The sequence below is a fragment of the Trachurus japonicus genome, chromosome 3 (assembly GCF_045865225.1).
Source record: "Trachurus japonicus isolate A0001 chromosome 3, Traja_1.0".
NCBI classification, from domain to species: Eukaryota; Metazoa; Chordata; class Actinopteri; order Carangiformes; family Carangidae; genus Trachurus; species Trachurus japonicus.
The window spans coordinates 31,253,563-31,271,766 of record NC_140909.1 but is presented as its reverse complement, the minus strand read 5'-3'; the positions used below and the strand labels follow the sequence as shown (position 1 = coordinate 31,271,766).

The 18,204-nt window shown below is 40.4% G+C and overlaps 3 protein-coding genes across 3 annotated transcripts; all 3 read left to right on the top strand.

Annotated features, from left to right (window-relative positions):
- The first annotated feature begins 1,087 nt into the window (after positions 1-1,087).
- Positions 1,088-6,339, top strand: LOC146990173 (V-type proton ATPase subunit d 1). Its single transcript, XM_085770037.1, has 8 exons — positions 1,088-1,290; positions 2,315-2,486; positions 2,955-3,133; positions 3,277-3,356; positions 3,703-3,780; positions 3,965-4,141; positions 4,400-4,477; positions 5,207-6,339. Exons 1-8 carry the CDS (start codon positions 1,164-1,166, stop codon positions 5,366-5,368), a joined length of 1,053 nt encoding a protein of 350 aa, XP_085626163.1. The 5' UTR covers positions 1,088-1,163; the 3' UTR covers positions 5,369-6,339.
- Positions 6,340-6,901: 562 nt separating this feature from the next.
- Positions 6,902-12,009, top strand: foxr1 (forkhead box R1). The gene is made up of 7 exons (XM_085773139.1): positions 6,902-7,063; positions 7,826-7,918; positions 9,202-9,434; positions 9,700-9,762; positions 9,960-10,090; positions 10,374-10,606; positions 11,865-12,009. The coding sequence occupies exons 1-7, from the start codon at positions 6,943-6,945 to the stop codon at positions 11,891-11,893; spliced, it is 903 nt and encodes a 300-aa protein (XP_085629265.1). The 5' UTR covers positions 6,902-6,942; the 3' UTR covers positions 11,894-12,009.
- Positions 12,010-13,670: 1,661 nt separating this feature from the next.
- On the top strand, positions 13,671-18,204 carry LOC146990171 (secretory phospholipase A2 receptor-like). Its single transcript, XM_085773040.1, has 5 exons — positions 13,671-13,690; positions 15,020-15,232; positions 16,547-16,770; positions 17,009-17,313; positions 18,004-18,204. The coding sequence occupies exons 1-5, from the start codon at positions 13,671-13,673 to the stop codon at positions 18,202-18,204; spliced, it is 963 nt and encodes a 320-aa protein (XP_085629166.1).

Genomic DNA, 18,204 nt, shown 5'->3' with positions numbered 1-18,204 from the left:
GTGTAAGTTGGAGAACCTGGAGAGAACCCATGCAGGCGAAGGGGGAGCATGCAAACTCCACAGACATGGACGATCACCGTGATTTACAGACTCTGCATCATATCTGGCCCAAACATGCACTCAAAGTTGGATTGAGTAAAACTTGGTGATCAAAGGTGAAAGGTCATTTTGGGCCAGAACTCAGAGGAATCATGCATTAATTATGACACAATTTAACTCATATGTCTATTTGGATAAAATGAAATGATGACATGGTCAAAGATAACTTAACTGTGTGTGACATCATAACACTATGCACATGCAACAACCTATCTTCAGTATTTCGTGACATTTTTGTTTCTTATTTGATTCAATGGACACCATGTACAAAGTTGTAGCTTCTCCGTTTCTCTCATTCAACTAAAATGAATTATCCTGAATATTAAAAATGACAATCTCAGATAGACCTCAGATTTTGGTGGTTTCTTGATTGTTATCCTTGTTCTTTCAGTCTTTGAAATGATCATTGAATGAAAATTGCACTTTTTTATTCTCAATACTGATTTCACACACCTCTAAAATAAAGAGAATAACTATAATCAATTAACTGTATTTTAATGTATTTTGTAATGTTATGTAATGTAGCTACCTGTCACTGAATCACTCACAATACATACAACAAAACCTACCATGCACTGCTCTCTACTGGCCTAAATCATGTGAATCACATTGCAGCAGAGTCAGTTTCCTTCTGGACACATTTTAGATCAATTTAGTTTATTCAGTTTTAAATTAGGCTAATTGTTGTTTTGTTTTAAATTATTGTATTTTATGTAAAAACAACAACAACATTAACTTGAAATAATTAGCCTAGGCTACTTCTGTCAGTTTTTTAACAATATTATATGTTTAAAATAAAAACATTTTTTAGATAGCCTACATTATTTAATATTTAGCAAATTTCTCAGAGCACACACACACACACACACACACACACACACACACACACACACACACACACACACACACACACACACACACACACACACACACACACACACACACACACACACACGCAGATGATGATCAGGTGACGGTCACATGCTCCAGTCAGCTGACGCTAACTCCAGCCGGACGGACGGACGGTTCTCCTGCGGCAGAGACGGAGCTGACGATCGGACAGGATGCCTTTCTCCGAGCTGTATTTTAATGTGGACAACGGCTACCTGGAGGGGCTGGTCAGGGGCTTTAAAGCTGGAATACTGTCCCAGGCGGATTATTTAAACCTGGTTCAGTGCGAGACCCTGGAAGGTGAGTCAACACAGGTGACAGCAAACGGCTAACAGCTAGCCACCGGGGCTAATCCTACGAGCTAACGTCAGCTGTCGTCAGCTAGCAGGTAGCTCGGTGTACATCAACGATAATGCTGGTGTTGTTGTGGACTATACGGCCTGTCATTATATGTTATCACAATTTAATGCCAGCCATTAAGCTTCCTGTTATCACTTTAAACAGATTGAATGAGAAATATTATTTTAAAATGCCCCTTTTCATGATCGCTAACCTAGCTAGCAGTATGCTAACTTGAGCTAGGTCAGTGTTGTGTGTCAACGTATTGGCCAATGATGGATTTTTAAGAGGAAATGAAACATCTATTCGGTGTGAATACATATTGTACAATTGTACAATTTAGCAAAATGACAAGTTAAAGTAGGTTTTCCTGTATTACACTGACATTGATGGTTTTGTTTCGATTATATCTACCCACTGGTTGTAGCTGTTCACCAGCTATCATTGCTGCAATGTAAGTGTAAATACACTGCTATAAACGTATTGTGATTGCCTTTATGACAGGTGACATGGGTATGGTTCAGTTAGAGAACCAGTGGTTATATAATACAATCCTACTTTTCGATATTGTTGATCATTCACTGATCAATACGTGTTAAATATTACACAACAAAAACCTAATAGTTAGTTATTTTGTATAGGCTACGGTATTGTGAAATCAGTATCAATGGTAGCACTAACAACAATACAATTTAAAAAGTCAGCTATTTCGGTGATCAGTTAAGCTTTATGCCCAGCTCCACTACTTCCTGAACTTAAGCCAGCTCCTTTATTTCCTGTTTTACAATATTGAACAAACTGATTAATCCAGGTGTGTCTGACCTCACAACAATGGTCAGACACACCTGCAAATATGTATTTAACTTTTTATATGATCCTTTTGTGAAAGTAGAATTACATTTTTTGCCTTACAAAACAGGACATTTGAAGACTTGGGTTTTTATTTTAAATGATGTATTTTCCTGTTCATCCATCTCTCATGCAGATCTGAAGCTCCACCTGCAGAGCACAGACTATGGCAGCTTCCTGGCTAATGAGGCGTCCCCTCTTACTGTGTCGGTCATTGATGACAAGCTGAAGGAGAAGATGGTGGTGGAGTTTCGCCATATGAGGAACCAGTCGTACGAGCCACTGGCCAGCTTCATGGACTTTATCACGTACGTTTGTAGAAATACTAAAAGTAGCAGGTGAATGGCTTCGGCTGTGAGTGGACGCAAGACTAGAAAAGACCTACATCATAAATAAGTGCTGCCCATTTACTATTGGCTATACATAAGTCACATCACCAGTGACCATTTTGAAAGTGTCAGCAAAGCAGCACCATGTTTTCAAGGTGATATCCAAACCTCAATAACAATTGGTTTGGAGGGAGTATAAGGAATTACAAATAATTAATCAGTGAATAAACAGTTGCTGCTTCTTTTTGTTTGTCTATTTTCTTTTTTTCACCACAATCATCACCAATGTCATCTATAACAAAAAGTGTGGTGTCAATTTACACGTCATGTAACCTGTACTATGATAACAAAAACAGACACAGGGAAATGTCCAGAAAGCTGCTCACAGTGTGATCTGGCCCAGACTAAGGAGCTGACTTCACTGTTTTGTCCTCCTTGTGACCTCAGGTACAGCTACATGATCGACAACGTCATCCTGCTGATCACGGGCACTCTGCACCAGCGGGCCATCTCCGAGTTGGTGCCAAAGTGTCACCCACTGGGCAGCTTCGAGCAGATGGAGGCGGTCAACATCGCCCAGACCCCTGCCGAGCTGTACAACGCCATTCTGGTGGACACACCCCTGGGTATGTATCTCCATAGCAAACTAGAATTAAAACCCAGGAGGAGGTGGAGACTGGACAGTAATGTATCAAACTGAACAAGAGATGGCGCCAAAGCTTAGAGAAAAATTGAACCTTAAATGTTAAATTCTCTCTTTTCTTCTCAGCTGCTTTCTTCCAGGACTGTATATCTGAACAGGACTTGGATGAGATGAACATTGAAATCATTCGTAACACACTCTACAAGGTAAAAAAAAAAAAATCAGAAAAAAAGGCACAATGACTGAAAGAGAAGAAAGTTAACAAAAAAAATCTGTTAAAAATCACAAGTAATCTACGAGTTGATACCAGCAACAGCTCTTCAGTTGCAAAGTTAATCTCTACACAGATCATGACTTTTTTTCATATGCAATGTAATTAATAGGCATCTTCCTAACTGACAACAATTAAACTTGGGAACTGTTCTGCTTTATTAGTTTTGGGATGAAAAGAGATTTTGAAGACAGTTCAAACTGAAAAATGTATTCTCATTATTATAAGCATTGGTTTCTTTTGGGGTCTTTTAAAGTACATTTTGTGCGATGTCCTCTCAGGCTTATTTGGAAGCTTTCTATAAGTTCTGCTCCAACCTGGGAGGGACCACAGCTGACACCATGTGTCCTATTCTGGAGGTGAGTCAACAGCAAACTTATATTTTATACAAAATGTAACTTGTTCAACAGGAGCAGCTATAAGATGAATGTGTGTGCATGAAAACTCTGAGTTGCTAATCCTTGAACTGACACATGCTTTTTTAAAAAAAAAAAAAAAAACATCTCTTGTTACTGCTGCACTGACTTCCTCCTTCTGCTGCAGTTTGAGGCCGACAGAAGAGCCTTCATCATCACCATCAATTCATTTGGCACAGAGCTGTCCAAGGAGGACCGCGCTAAGCTTTTCCCCCATTGCGGCAAGCTTTACCCAGAAGGCCTTGCTCAGCTGGCCCGAGCAGATGACTACGAGCAGGTCAAGGCCGTAGCTGACTTCTACCCTGTAAGTCCACGTGTCCGTTTTCATACGGTCCCTCTGATTTTAGACAGCACAGTGAATCATTCTGACCTGCAGATAATTTTACCAACATGGTTTTGGTTAAACTTGTGTTCACTTGTGTCTCTGGGTTGTTGTATTTTTTGCCTCTTTCTGTCCTTTTTGTGTCCAAGTCACTATGTTAGTGAAACACTGTTTGATGAGTTGATTATGAGCTAGATTGTTTCAGTGATCTGTATCTGAATCTGTTGCTTCTGTCGTTAGGAGTACAAGCTGCTGTTTGAAGGCGCCGGCAGTAACCCAGGAGACAAGACACTGGAGGACCGCTTCTTTGAGCATGAGGTCACACATGTCTTCAGAAACACATTTATCACTGTTAGGCCGTGTTTGTTTTTTTAATCCTTAATCTTCCTATTGTTGCTTTTTCGTCTGCCCATGGAGTCAGTGTGTAATGTAAACAGTGCCATGCTGACGTAGAAACCCACATTGTGGCGGAAGGTGGAACTGCTGCAGCTTGAATGACAAATGTATTGTATAATAATACAGAATACAGTAGTGTTTCCCACAGGATTTTTTAGAGGCTATGGCGGGGTCGGACTGTCTGACAAGGGAGGTTGTGGGGGTCGCGAGGGGTAATTTGAACACAGTACAATTAGCAATTTAGCGCTTATTAGCGTTCCTACCCAACCTGTACATGAGTACGTGTTTGGATGTGCGCGTGCACACGAGTAAGACCGAGTCCAGCAGGAGGAGGGGCTGACTGGCAGAGATGAGAGATGGTCAAACGATGTTAAATGAACATCTTTTTTTTTTCTGAGAGACTGTGGCGGGTGGCGGGCCACCATAGTCCCGTTAATTAATGGGAAACACTGTACAGTGTAGGAATCTGTTGGTGCAGGTTTATGGACTCATGTCTTGCAGCACTGATGCAAATTGCCCCCCCAAAAATCTAAATGTCCCCAAAAAAGAGTCTTAAATGTGATCACATTGGCTCTGAGATTGTGCAGCTCTGTCGATTGATGAGATCTGACATAACTCAACATCATTTCCTTTCCCTCCTTCTTCCTGCAGGTGAAGTTGAACAAGCTGGCCTTCCTCAACCAGTTCCACTTCAGTGTTTTCTACGCCTACGTCAAACTGAAGGAGCAGGAGTGCAGGAACATTGTCTGGATCGCGGAGTGCATTGCGCAGAGGCATCGCGCCAAGATCGACAACTACATTCCCATCTTTTAAACTTCCCAACCCCAGTCCTTCTCTTCTTCCCTTCATCATTTCATTCAGTCTTACGTCTCGTCTCCAGCCTCAGCTCGGTGTTGACGATTGTGATGGTTTCATGCTAAATTTTCTCCATTCTTCACTTATGGGTGTGAATTGGTTCGTGACAGCCTGGTACTTTTTGTAATGTGAGCTCTGGTTGTAAAACAAATAATCAACCAGAGAGTCACATGAGTGTGATCCAGCAGAGGTGGTTGGTGCTGGTGTTAGGATGAAGGACTCGACTCATTTGACTTTCAAACAATTAACCTCTGACTGTCTAAACTTCTTGACTCCTTGTTTACCTGACTCAAGAGCTGGTAGAAAAAAAAGAAAAATTGGAGATTTAGTTCAGATAGATTTTTTCCCCACCAAACACCAACCACCTCTCAAAGATCATGTTGCTACTGTATCTGGGCACATGAACCACGCCTGAGGGTTCAGTGTGCTTTATGTTTTGGATGAATCACCCACTAAAAATCATTATAAAGGCGACCTCATATCAAAGCTCAAAGCCGAGATGAAAACATTCCTCTGCTCAGTGTCAGTCACCACCAGGTTCTATACAGCCTGTATTTATTTCTGTTTTAGTGGTTTTGTCAGCATGTCTGCTCATTAATGTGGTTTCCCCCTGAACCTAACACGTGAAATGTGTGAGCCCCGCCTGATTTGCCGTCTTAACAAAAGTGTTGTTATACATTAAAAGTACAAACGGCTGAACAGAGGCTTCCTGCCCTCACCGGCTTCTGTAAATGAGCGCGAGGCAAAATCTTATGGAGTATATGGCAGATGTAATGTTAATGACTATAAAAGGTATATAGATATTTAAAGATGACTCTATGATTTTTGTTTTCTCATGCTGTAAATTGATTTATTGCTGTTTTGATCTGTTTCTTACTCGTGAAATGTGTACTGTAAATGTGATGAAAAAATAAACAGACTGAACTGCACTCGCAAAGGTCTGGAGAAATTTACATGAAATGCCTTCAAATTCTTTATGAAAATAGTTTTTTGTTCTGGTGGAACAAAGACTGTGATGTGTTTTTAATTGGTAACTGTTTGCTAATAGGATGGGATGATTTCTTTTAGAATATCCACAGTAGGAAATTTAATTGTTTCAAATTCTTAAATGTTTTTGGGAGGAACCAGTTACTAAATAAACTAGTGTTTGGTTTTTTTGTAGGAAAATGTGTATAAATACAAATATCAGCTCTAAGGCTAAAGGGTCAGCCCTACTCTGTCCTCCCGATTTGTTAGGACAGAGTGGGGCCGGCCCCTCAACCAATCAGGGACCCCCCAAAAGGTTAATATTTTGTTTTTAAAACAAATCCTGCCTACCCCAGCTTTAATTCTTAAACTCTAAATACAGATCCTGAGTTATCACTGATTTTAATGTATGAAACATTTGTCTCTGATGTAACTGGAGGCACCAATAGGTGACTGATCACAGGCTGCAGGTTTAATTAAGTCCAATCAGGCTGTGCAGCTCCAGGTGCTGTAAAGTGAAGTGTGGCTCTCAGAGAGAGAAACAAAGGCATGAAGCACATCCAGACATGACCTTCCAGCTGAGAACCACAGCTCAGCTCTTTGACCTGCACTGCACCGTCGGCCTGACGGACTGGGACATGGACAAGGAGCTGAAACTGGCAACGACCACCGACCAGGTTTACCATGGTGACCGTGTTTCTGTTAACAGTTCCTCTCAGTCGCTTTAATGTAGCGCTCACACTGGGAACACTATTCCTACACCTCTGAATGCTGCTCTCAGATGAGTTCACCTCCCCTGCACTTTCACGCATTTTTCATTGTATTTGTACAAACTTTCATTATCTACTCACGTTCCACTAATAGAGACATGTTCTCATTGTGTTGATGTATCAGTCATCTCACTGTAACAAATTTCTTCATATATGTTAAAAAAGAGCATGACCAGTCTTTCTCATAAACATACACACACAGGCACAAATGTTGTGCAAACTTATAATGGATGTCATCTTTGATTGCAAGTTTGTTTGCATATGTTTGTTTGTTTTCTGATGCGTCAATACCTTTTCCATTGTAGTAATCTTTTTTGGTATAAACCCTAGGCCTATTGTAAATCTGAAGGTCCTCTATAGTCTTACATGGACCTTTCCATATTGAAAAGTGACAGTGCAGTGATCTGCTGAGAGCGACTGATAATGCAGTGATAGAATAGAATGTGGTTATTTTTTTCCAAAATGTTGTGTTGTAACTCTGGTACAGCTTTAGGTCTGAATACTTTTTTACTTAACATTTTCTCCAGTTTTGATCAAAATGACTGGTGTCTGAGTCTTGAAGGTCTGGTGAAAAGATTTATAATGTGCTTGTGACGATGTTTGACGTGTTTTACTTCAATCAGATGTCAAATTGATATAGTGCAGACTAACGCTGTGTTTCTGTGTCCGTGTCTGACAGACGACAAACTGAACGATCAATATGTGGTCCAGCGGCCTCCTGCAAGAGCCTCCAGAAGAAAAGATGAGTTCATCTTCTATGATAAGATGTCAGGTGAGCTGAGAGGAAAGTCTCTGTCAGTCCTACAGTATTGTGTAGAGCAAACCTATAGAAATGAGAGAACCACAATCTGAATGAACACAACACTAACAATATTTTTCTCATAGTTGATCAACCAATGTAAGGACATCATTTCTAAATTAAACCCAGACAGTTGTAAGTTCACCTGTGAAGTTTGAAGGAGCATTGGTTCTTATCAGCCTCTGCTTTGTAAGGTGACCTTGAGTGTCCTGAAAGGCGCCTCCAAATAAAATGTATTATTATTATTATTATTATTATTAAGCAGACACCAGCACTGATACCGAGAAAGTCTCAGACCATTAATTGATCAGGAATATAGATCACTTAATTTCAAAACTGATTTGCTGCATACAAGTTTTAGAAAAACACAGCTGAGTTGGTCAAAGTGTCAACATGTTAACTTTTGTTCACAGCATGTTTTAATTATATAATGTACATGTGCTGTGCACTACTTGGCGTCTCCTCCTCCCCTTAAAGGGATAGTTCACCCAAAATTCAAATTTCACTCATTATCTACTCACCCTCATGTGGACTAAGGGCTGGGAGAAGTTTCAGAGTCCTCCGTGGCTTCTCTGAGTTACAGCGCGGTTCCGTGCAGCACTGCATGTCCATATGACGGTTGCGAACAGGCCTCACTTTTCTTTGTCCAAAAAGACACACCAAAAAACATCCAAATATCTCCATAGTGCTCATCTGTAATGTCCCTCTTGTATTGAGAAATTGTTCCGAAAAAAATTAAATAAGTATATGTTTTATGCTTGTTTGTAGCTGAAGCTCCCAGTGTTGTCTGCCGGAATCTCGTGCGATTTGTGGAGCCGTGAACTGGGTGTCAATGCAAATCCGCGTGAGATTTGGACGGACCAGGAAGAGCAGTGCTGGGAGCTTCAGCTACAAACAAGCTTAAAAAAACATACTTATTTAATTTTTTTCGGAACAATTTCTCAATACAAGAGGGACATTACAGATTAGCACTATGGAGGTATTTGGATGTTTTTTGGTGTGTCTTTTTGGACGAAGAAAAGTGAGGCCCATTCGCAACTGTCATATAGACATGCAGTGCTGCGCCGAGCCCCCCATAACTCAGAGAAGGCACGGAGGACTCTGAAACTTCTCCCAGCCCTTAGTGAGGGTGAGTAGATAATGAGTGAAATTTGAATTTTGGGTGAACTATCCCTTTAAGTTTTAAAATGTTGCTCAGTTGGGTGAACCTGCTTTTGCTGATGACCATCATCACGTCCTGATCCTCCTCCCATCAGACACCTTCGTGAAACCAAACCTGTGGTTGATGGTGAATCCAAACATCGTCTGCCCAATCCAGTACGCAGTAGAAACAGCAGACCAGCAGACTTTGTGTGGAGCTGCAGAGGATATCCAACCACCTCAGACCCAGAACCAGCAGCTCTCTGCTCTAGAGCTCCACAGGTCTGACCCTGATGAAGCTTCAGTCCAGGAGCAGCTGCTGCTCTCTGGGTCCTCCACCAGCTACATGGTACAACACACACTCGTTCATAGCCTTGTCACTGTTCATCTGTCTATTACAAAATCATCATTACTGATGCATTGACTTACAAGTGGTACAAAAATTTTGTAGTTGCCAGTTTTAGCTGTATCATTTACCATATTCGTAATAATGTATAGAAATGTATAAACTGAAGCTCTTGAAAGTATTTTAGGTTTTAATTTATTTAATTAGGAACTTGGGTATAACAGGAGTCATCGATGATTCAGACAATGTGACTGTTTTTACTTGTTAGACTCCAAATGAAGACTTCTCCTGTCGACCAGCCAGGAACAGACGTAGGGGGAGGAAAACCAAAGTAAGAGTGAGGGAGTGGGGGGATGATCACATGTAAGTTTGAGTTTCAGTTGCTGTCTGTGTGGATCTTTATTCCAGCTGCTCTAGAAATGTTAGAATAAAATTTGTCATGCACAAACAGTATAAATGGAGTGGGCGTTTAATAAAAATGAATAAGTGGGCTTAACAAAACAGTAATTTTTGGCTTTCTGATTCCAGGACAATAAGTCTCTAGTGAAGCCGGGCTGCTGGCCTCGTCCACCAGTGAATTACTGTATCCTCATCGCCCTGGCACTGAAGAGCAGCCATGCTGGGAGCCTCAAAGTCCAACAGATTTACAACTTCATCAGGTCATAATTTTATAATCTGGCACAACACAGCCACAGTTTTATGCAAAGATCCCATGTGATTATACAACATACAGGCTGCTGACTGACTGGATCCCATCCAGTCATTTATGAAGTGGCTGGAGGGCAGAGATTTCCAAACTGCTGACACATTTAGAGGCCTATGGGTAATTTCTAACAGTAAAGTTGCTTTGGAGCAACACCTTGCATCATGGTCTATTTTTGGGTGGGTGAGGGGAGGTTGAGCTCCCCCATGTTCCTCAAACTCCTATCTGTGCTTTCCCAGAGAGCACTTCCCCTTCTTCCAGACGGCTCCGGACGGCTGGAAGAACACCATCCGACACAACCTGTGCTTCAACAGCAGCTTCCACAAAACCTGCAACCAGCTGGGCAGAGATGGGAAGAGGAAGTCGTGTTTCTGGCACCTGACTCTGGACGGCCAACAGCGGCTTAATGACGAGATCAACACAATGACAGGAGAGTCTCTCAAGCGGCTGGAGAGGAGCATGTCTCACCCAGGTGAATTTGCTGACACTTTGGTACCTGCTGCTGTTATAAATTAATGAAACATTCTTATTTAACCTCACCAAAATGAATGAGCAACATATTCTTTAAATTCAAGGGAAATGGGTCCCATGGAAAACTCAAAGACTTTTCTTCTTATCTGTTCAACAAGCACTGTGGCCTTGAGTGCTCAATTCATTGTAACTTAACAAAAATCCTTTCAAAGGTATACAAACTTGCAACAAATTCAGAAAACAAATTAACATATTTGACAAGACATGTGCTACAAAACTGTAAAACAAAAGAAGAGTTCATTTGCAAAAGCAGATAAGTGCCATTTTGAGAAAAATGAGCTGAGGCTTTGTAATTATTCTTTGCATAGTGTTGTTTTCAATGAAACTTTATTTTTTTGAGATATGTCTGTTTTGTTACATCTCAAAGTCACTCAACTTTGGTTTGACTGATATCACCTTATGTAAATAAAAAATAAAAAATGAAGATTCTAGAATTTTTTAAAAACTGAGTTATCTGCTTTTGCAAATGAACTCTTCAAAAGTGTTCTGGAAACACAAAAAGTGCTTCTTGACTTTAGAAGTTGTGAAGATGGCTACCTGTTTCTGGTGTTTGAAAGTAAGTTTGTTTTGTTTATTATCAATACCACATGATTCAGAGATGACTGCAAACATGTGAGTTTAGCATCAGTCTAGCCAGGTCCATCACTTTTTGGTGTCCCGCCACACTGATTCAAACTATGGGTCGGGTCAGTATAATACCCCTTACTTGTCCGAGACGCTTTGCTGGCACTCAACATGGCACAGTACTGACAAGACAAGACAAGACAGCGAGATAGGAGAGCTTCTTATGATCGGTGAGGAAGAGGAAGTTCAGTGCCAGGGGACAGAAAAAACACTGACCACAGCTGTAGTGTTTATGTAGCATTAGATGCTGTATACCACCTGCTTAGTGATGTGTGTGTGCTGTTACATTCTGTATCCATGGCACTGTGACAGTCCTCTATAGCGCTCTCACGTTCACACGCGTGATCGTCAGAGTGCTATACAGCAGGACTGTTTAGGCTGAGTCAGTAGTGACTGAATTTCATTTTTTGGTGAACTATTCCTTTAACTGTGCATCTGAGAAAAAGAAAATTGAAGCTTAAACACATCAACTTTTACAGTGTTAGCTAAAACATTTTCAATCATAAGACTTGAGTTGTTGTGAATGCCAGGCAGAAAATATTCATTACTAATTATCATTTTTCTTTTTGTTTCAGATAAAATTCGGAGTATATTTACACGGTGACAAGTTCTTTAAAAAAAAAAAACTTGAGATGCAGACTGTTTTGTTTTCTGTTTATTATTCATAATTCTATAATGTAATGCTCCTTGTTTAATTCTTGTAAATATTTTTCATAAATACATAATTTGTGAGTCATTAGCATTTTCATTTATATATTAAAGTGCAGCAAGGTAAAGAAATCTGCACAATATGTCTTTAATTAATTCATCCTTTGTGTCTTTCATTGTCTCAGTTCGTTGTGTCTTAGGTTTGCCGGCTAACAACACACTGGCCCTGAAAAAACACAAGCAAATAGATTGAACACAAACAATCCCTCAAGATGTAAACACATGAGCTGGAAACACACCACACAAACTTGCTGCTAGTACAAAAACAGTACAGATTTCCTTGTTTGTGTTTCATCAAACTAATGAAGATGTTTGTGTCTTGTCTGCGTTTGTCGCAGTATATGGCACATTGACACAATGTATTTTTAACTGTGGATTAATAAGATCATTTATAACATGTTTAGTCATTGTAATATAATAAGCACATGTCAGTGGTTCAAGTCAAACTATTTAAATTAACATTTATGCTGCACTTAGGTAGACATGTAATAGTGAGTGTGTAGTTGAAACTCTTGGGTAGTTTTTCCACAATGACTGGCCAAGCATTATTTAGCTAAATGAAGTGACAATGTGGTGGCTGCCGTATCTGTCCCCATGGAGCTGTTTGGTGTTTGGTGGAAATGACATTGTAAAAAAAAAAAGAAAAAAGAAATCACATAAAATCACTCAGTGGAATACAGAACATTCACAGTTTATAATGTTTCTTAAAAAACAACAGAAAAAAGCATCTGTTGCACTGCAATGAAAATAAACACAAAGGCCAGTTCAGTATACAGATGTAACTTGTAAGCATATATGCTTTCTATTATGTTTCAATGAATTTGCATAAATATTTAAATATATAGTTTAACCATATGGGATTGCAGCATACTGTATAATGTACATATAGACATTTTACAATGGGTATATCATATCCTCATGGATATATACAGTATAGATAATGATGTATAATCATACATTTCCGAAGGGGCTGCCAAGCTCAGCTCTCTCAGAGAATGAGATTGTAAGCATGTTTTATTTTTCTGGCTTGACACACATCAATACACCACGAGCAATGACTTTAAATCTGACCACACAGTCTGAACAGAAGTTTCTCTTGAGGATAATGTATCTGTATTATTTCAGGTCTGTACTGTAGGTAAATCTCTCCGTCATTTGCCAATAGTCAAATGTTTGGTGGAGATGCAGTGACAGGGAGCTGACAGTTGACTTTAGGGTGTCTGCCAGGCAAATGATTCTTCTCATACAAGTAAAATTAAAGCAGCGAGACAAAGACTACAACTTTATCAAGCAAGAGCAAGTGTATCTCCTTGAAGACATCGCTGCACAGGAGACGGAAAACCAACACATCGAGACAGGTAAAGGACACGACGGAACACATCAACACTGGTTAACAAGTACTGTTTAAAGTTTCCTTTAATATTATTCACAAATATGGTTTGGTCTTTAATCTGCATGAGATATTAAGAGAAAATGTATCTGTTTAAAATTTTTTTTTTTAAATGGTCCATTAATAAAACATTTTTATTATAAATCTGTAAAGCAAGCACAGAGAATAGAATAACAGTATGTCAGAAATTGTGTGAGATTATTTATGCCTGACATTACTGTAACTGAACAGTCTCCTAATAGTTCCATATGTAGTTGTCAAAAAAAATCAAAAAAATGTCAAAATGTTTGTCACTGTTCAAAGGTACAAGCATGGTCAAACAAGTTACTCTCTGTATAACAGGAGTGCAGTGCTGCTGTTGCCGATGACGATGATGAAAAGCATCCTTTCTGGACCCTTCCTCCTCCTCCTCCTCTTCTCCAACTCAGCGCCTGGACTGGGATCTGTGCTGGTTAAACGCTATTCATACATCCACCATTATTACACCTGGGATGAAGCTCAGAGTCACTGCAGGTGGTGCAGGCTTTTCTTCCGTCAGTGTCTCAGTCAGTCAGTTTTAAACACTTAAGATTTGACTTTATTGAACTTACAGAGAATCAGAGAGGGAAAAAAACTTAAATATACAGTATAAAGCTGCAGTGTGACCACACACAGTGTAGATGAGAGTATTGACTGTTTATCTCAATGACCTACATGCATATAATGGCCATATTGGCATTTTGTATTAGCATTTTCTTTGCCAATTACAAACATATTTGATCATCAGAGTTTTTTTTCACTGAAGCCTTTCATTCACAGTGAATGACCAGTTGTTTTCTGAGTTAAAGGTATAGTTCACCCAAAATTCAAATTTCACTCAATATCTACTCACCCTCATGTCAACTAAAGGCTGGGAGAATTTTCCTCCGTGCCTTCTCGGAGTTACGGGGGGGTCCATGCAGCAGTATTTGTCCATATAATGGTTGTGAATGGTGCTCACTTTTCTTCGTCCAAAAAGACACACCAAAAAACATCCAAATACCTCCATACTGCTGGTCTGTAATGTCCCTCTTGTATTGAAGCCCCGACAGGAGAAATTGTTCCGCCGGTTTGCACTGACACAGGAAGAGCAGTGAACTGAGACACTGGGAGCTTCCACTACAAACAAGCTTAAAATATAGACTTATTTAATCTTTTTCGGAACAATTTCTCATGCTGGGGCTTCAATACAAGAGGGACATTACAGACGAGCAGTATGGAGGTATTTGGATGTTTTTTGGTGTGTCTTTTTGGACGAAGAAAAGTGGTATCCATTCCCAACCATTATATGGACAAATACTGCTGTGCGGACCCTCCCGTAACTCAGAGAAGGAACGGAGGACTCTGAAAATTCTCACAGCTCTTAGTCGACATGAGGGTGAGTAGATAATTCAAAATTCAATGAAATTTGAATTTTGGGTGAACTATCCCTTTAATGAGCCCTGGAGGTTTGGCAGCACACAGATAATACCTTTTAATCATCCAGGTAGATTATGTAATGGGAAAATGTAGTACAGTACATGATCTAAACCTTGTGTCCTCCACTGATAGTGTCATTTTGTATTCTGACACATCACTGTGTAAAATAAATGTTGATGTTATTTGTCCAAACAGGTCAAGCAACAGTGACTTGGCCACCATCTATACACACTCAGATGTATCAAACGTGGACATGCAACAATCTGACTCATGGATGGGCCTGTACTTGACCAACTTGAGTTCCTGGGCGTCGTCAGATGGTCGACCATATAATACCTACATCATTTGGGCATTCCTGGAGCCATCCTTAGATGATGGCTGTGCTTATGTCTCTTCGATCAGTAAACAGTAAGTAAAAAGACTGTTTTTGCACCAGTGTTTCTTCATGTTGCTTCAAATCACATGTATTGAATGTCACTTCTGAGCATTTTTCTTATGCAAACTGTGGTGTTTTAAAATTGAAATCAATGTGTATGTTTCTCTAAGGCTATTTTTTTTTATATGTCAAATATATGTTTAAAGGGATAGTTCAACATTTTGGCAAATTGGCCCATTGCCATAATCGCTATAGTCATAGCAGTAGGTTCATTACCTTTAATTGTAGGTGTAAGCTATTTTCAGTACGGCGGAGCGCAGCAGCTGGCTGCTCAGAGCTACGCTATGGAGGCTAAGGGAATTTCTTGGTTTCCCTCATTAAACTCATCAAATTCAACATCCCAAAACTCCACAGCGCTTTTGTAGACAAGTTGTGACCTGCACAACCACCACGCTATGAGATAATGACGGAACGATACGAAACGGAGCCGTTTTCGAGGTAAATGCAGGGTAAATACGGAGACTGCTTGCTGAAAAACTGTCCCTGAACGCAACGCGCATCAGCGGTTTTGTATGAATTTACCTCGAAAACGGCTCCGTTTCGTATCGTTCCGTCATTATCTCATAGCGTGGTGGTTGTGCAGGTCACAACTTGTCTACAAAAGCGCTGTGGAGTTTTGGGATTTTGTATTTGATGAGTTTAATGAGGGAAACCAAGAAATTCCCTTAGCCTCCATAGCGTAGCTCTGAGCAGCCTGCTGCTGTGCTCCGCTGTACTAAAAATAGCTTACACCTACAATTAAAGGTAACGAACCTACTGCTATGACTATAGCAATTATGGCAATGGGCCAATTTGCCAAAATGTTGAACTATCCCTTTAATATTGTGTAAGATTTTAATATTAAGGCAATTACAACATTTAAGTTTCTATCACTTGTCTTAATGAAGACACACAATAAAAGGACTTTTTTTTTGGCAGTTCAAATGTTTTTGAAATATCAATTAATTTTAAAGGGATTTATTCCATTAACCTTTTCATAATTATATCTTTTTACAACAATTGTACTGTTTTATAAAGTACTTGTCAGCCCACTTGCAATACTTCTGCAGCCCACCAGTGGGCCCCAGCCCACCAGGTTGGGAGCTACTGAGCTCGCTGCCTCTTTGTAGATTTGTAGTCCCTGAGGTTTTGCAGTGTAGCAGTGTTTACTTGTGAGTTATGTTCTTACATGTTGAATCTTAATGCTGCATAGTGCAGAGTTTGTCATTTACTGAAATAACAAAGTCACATTTGAACACCCTGCATGTATATCATATCATAATATCATTCTATTGATATTTCCCTAGGTTTCATGGCGCTGATTGTGAAGATTATAAGTTCTTTATCTGTTACTTCTACCATTACGCTGAATACTCATTCAGATTCATACCTCAGACAAAGAAATGGTCCGAGGCCCAGCAGTTCTGCCGGACTCAATACTCTGATCTGGCAGTTACATATAACCATCATAACCTGCGTTCAGCTTCTGGTTTACAGGACTTTCCGGTTTGGACTGGACTGCACAGAGATGGTAAGATACAAACACAACCTGTCATGGTTCTAGCCTAACTAGTCTTGCAGTATATACTCAACCCAGTAACTTGCTACGATGGCACCAAATTGCAGATGGTCTCTGAGGAGCTTTGAGAACATGTGGTAGGCAGAGCTAGCTCCTGTCTTCCCGCTGTGGCAGGTCAGATGGTTGATTGTCTGTCTGCATAAATCAGTTCATCATCAGTGCTGATTAACTTTCAACATCTGTCCCAAAGGTGAAACATGGACGTGGACCAAAGGGCGCTCTGACTACAGAAATTGGGCAACAGATGAACCAAGTACCAATGGCAACTGTGTCTCCATCTCCTCCCGAGGCAAAAGGATGCAGACTAAAAGCTGCTCCGACCGCTTTCCCTTCATCTGCTACTCAGACAATGTGGTCCTGGTCAAGGAGAACAAGACCTGGGAGGAGGCGCTGGAACACTGCAGAGCTCTACATTCACAGTACGAGCTTGTCAGTGTGGTACCGGGGACAGACGACTTTGTGATGACCAAGGTCACGCCAGCCGACACTGAGGAGGTGGGTTCATCATATTCATCAACATGTGTGACCTGAGATCCATTTTTTTAAAGTGAGGGAACACAGCAACGGATAAGCCCTCTCCTCCAAGCAGCTGTGGTTCTGTGTTTTGTGCTGGCCACGGCTGCATGAGGAGGAAATTTGAGTTGATTTATGGCATCAAATATTGAGGCAATGCTTTGCAGTTTGGCTTTCAAGCTACTATATGTCCAAAATCATTCCAAGACATTAGTGGAAAGCTATTTGAAAATATATGATAACTTAACTGATTAAACTCTGCCAGTGTGCATTTCTGTGGAAGCAGGGAAAGGCCATGCTCAAATATCTTTTAATCATGCCACTGCAAGATAACAAAGCTCACTGTCCTGAAGAAATGATCCAACTTCTTCTTAGCAACAATCCTTAACCAATAAGAACTAGTCTGAAAAATTATCTTGTATGAAAAGACGCAATGTGGTTTTTGACTTAAATATTCTCTGATGTGTTTGTCACTACCTCCTTCTGATATTTCTGGTGTTCAGTCATTCTAATGAGAAAACAGGATAATTAGGCTATGTCACTGTACTCCTGTTAAAAAACACAACATCAAAACAGGACAACATCACTGTCCCACCTCAAGCCCTTTGCAAACTGTGTAGCTGAAACACCACAGTGTTAACTCTTCCGGTGACCCGCCCCTCCTCTCCCCAGGTGTGGATAGGCCTTCGTTACCTGGCTGGTGGCTGGCTGTGGGTGAACGGGGCAAATGTGTTGTACCCTGACCTGCCCACCTGCCCTGGCATTGGGCACCACTGTGGAGCGCTGGCCAAGGACAACAAAAACACAAGCAGTGTAGAGACCAGACACTGTGCGGAGAGAAAGAACTTCCTATGTTACAACAAGTACTTCTAA

Bases quoted from the DNA above. Each gene is read 5' to 3' on its own strand.
- LOC146990173 (XM_085770037.1), top strand. From the start codon at position 1,164: ATGCCTTTCTCCGAGCTGTATTTTAATGTGGACAACGGCTACCTGGAG. The intron at 1,291-2,314 runs GTGAGTCAACAC...TCTCTCATGCAG, and splicing joins TCAGTGCGAGACCCTGGAAG to ATCTGAAGCTCCACCTGCAG. The intron at 3,781-3,964 runs GTGAGTCAACAG...CTTCTGCTGCAG, and splicing joins CCATGTGTCCTATTCTGGAG to TTTGAGGCCGACAGAAGAGC.
- LOC146990171 (XM_085773040.1), top strand. From the start codon at position 13,671: ATGTTTGTCACTGTTCAAAG. The intron at 13,691-15,019 runs GTACAAGCATGG...TTGTCCAAACAG, and splicing joins ATGTTTGTCACTGTTCAAAG to GTCAAGCAACAGTGACTTGG. The intron at 15,233-16,546 runs GTAAGTAAAAAG...ATATTTCCCTAG, and splicing joins GTCTCTTCGATCAGTAAACA to GTTTCATGGCGCTGATTGTG.
- foxr1 (XM_085773139.1), top strand. From the start codon at position 6,943: ATGACCTTCCAGCTGAGAACCACAGCTCAGCTCTTTGACCTGCACTGC. The intron at 7,919-9,201 runs GTGAGCTGAGAG...TCCTCCCATCAG, and splicing joins CTTCTATGATAAGATGTCAG to ACACCTTCGTGAAACCAAAC. The intron at 10,607-11,864 runs GTGAATTTGCTG...TTTTTGTTTCAG, and splicing joins GAGGAGCATGTCTCACCCAG to ATAAAATTCGGAGTATATTT.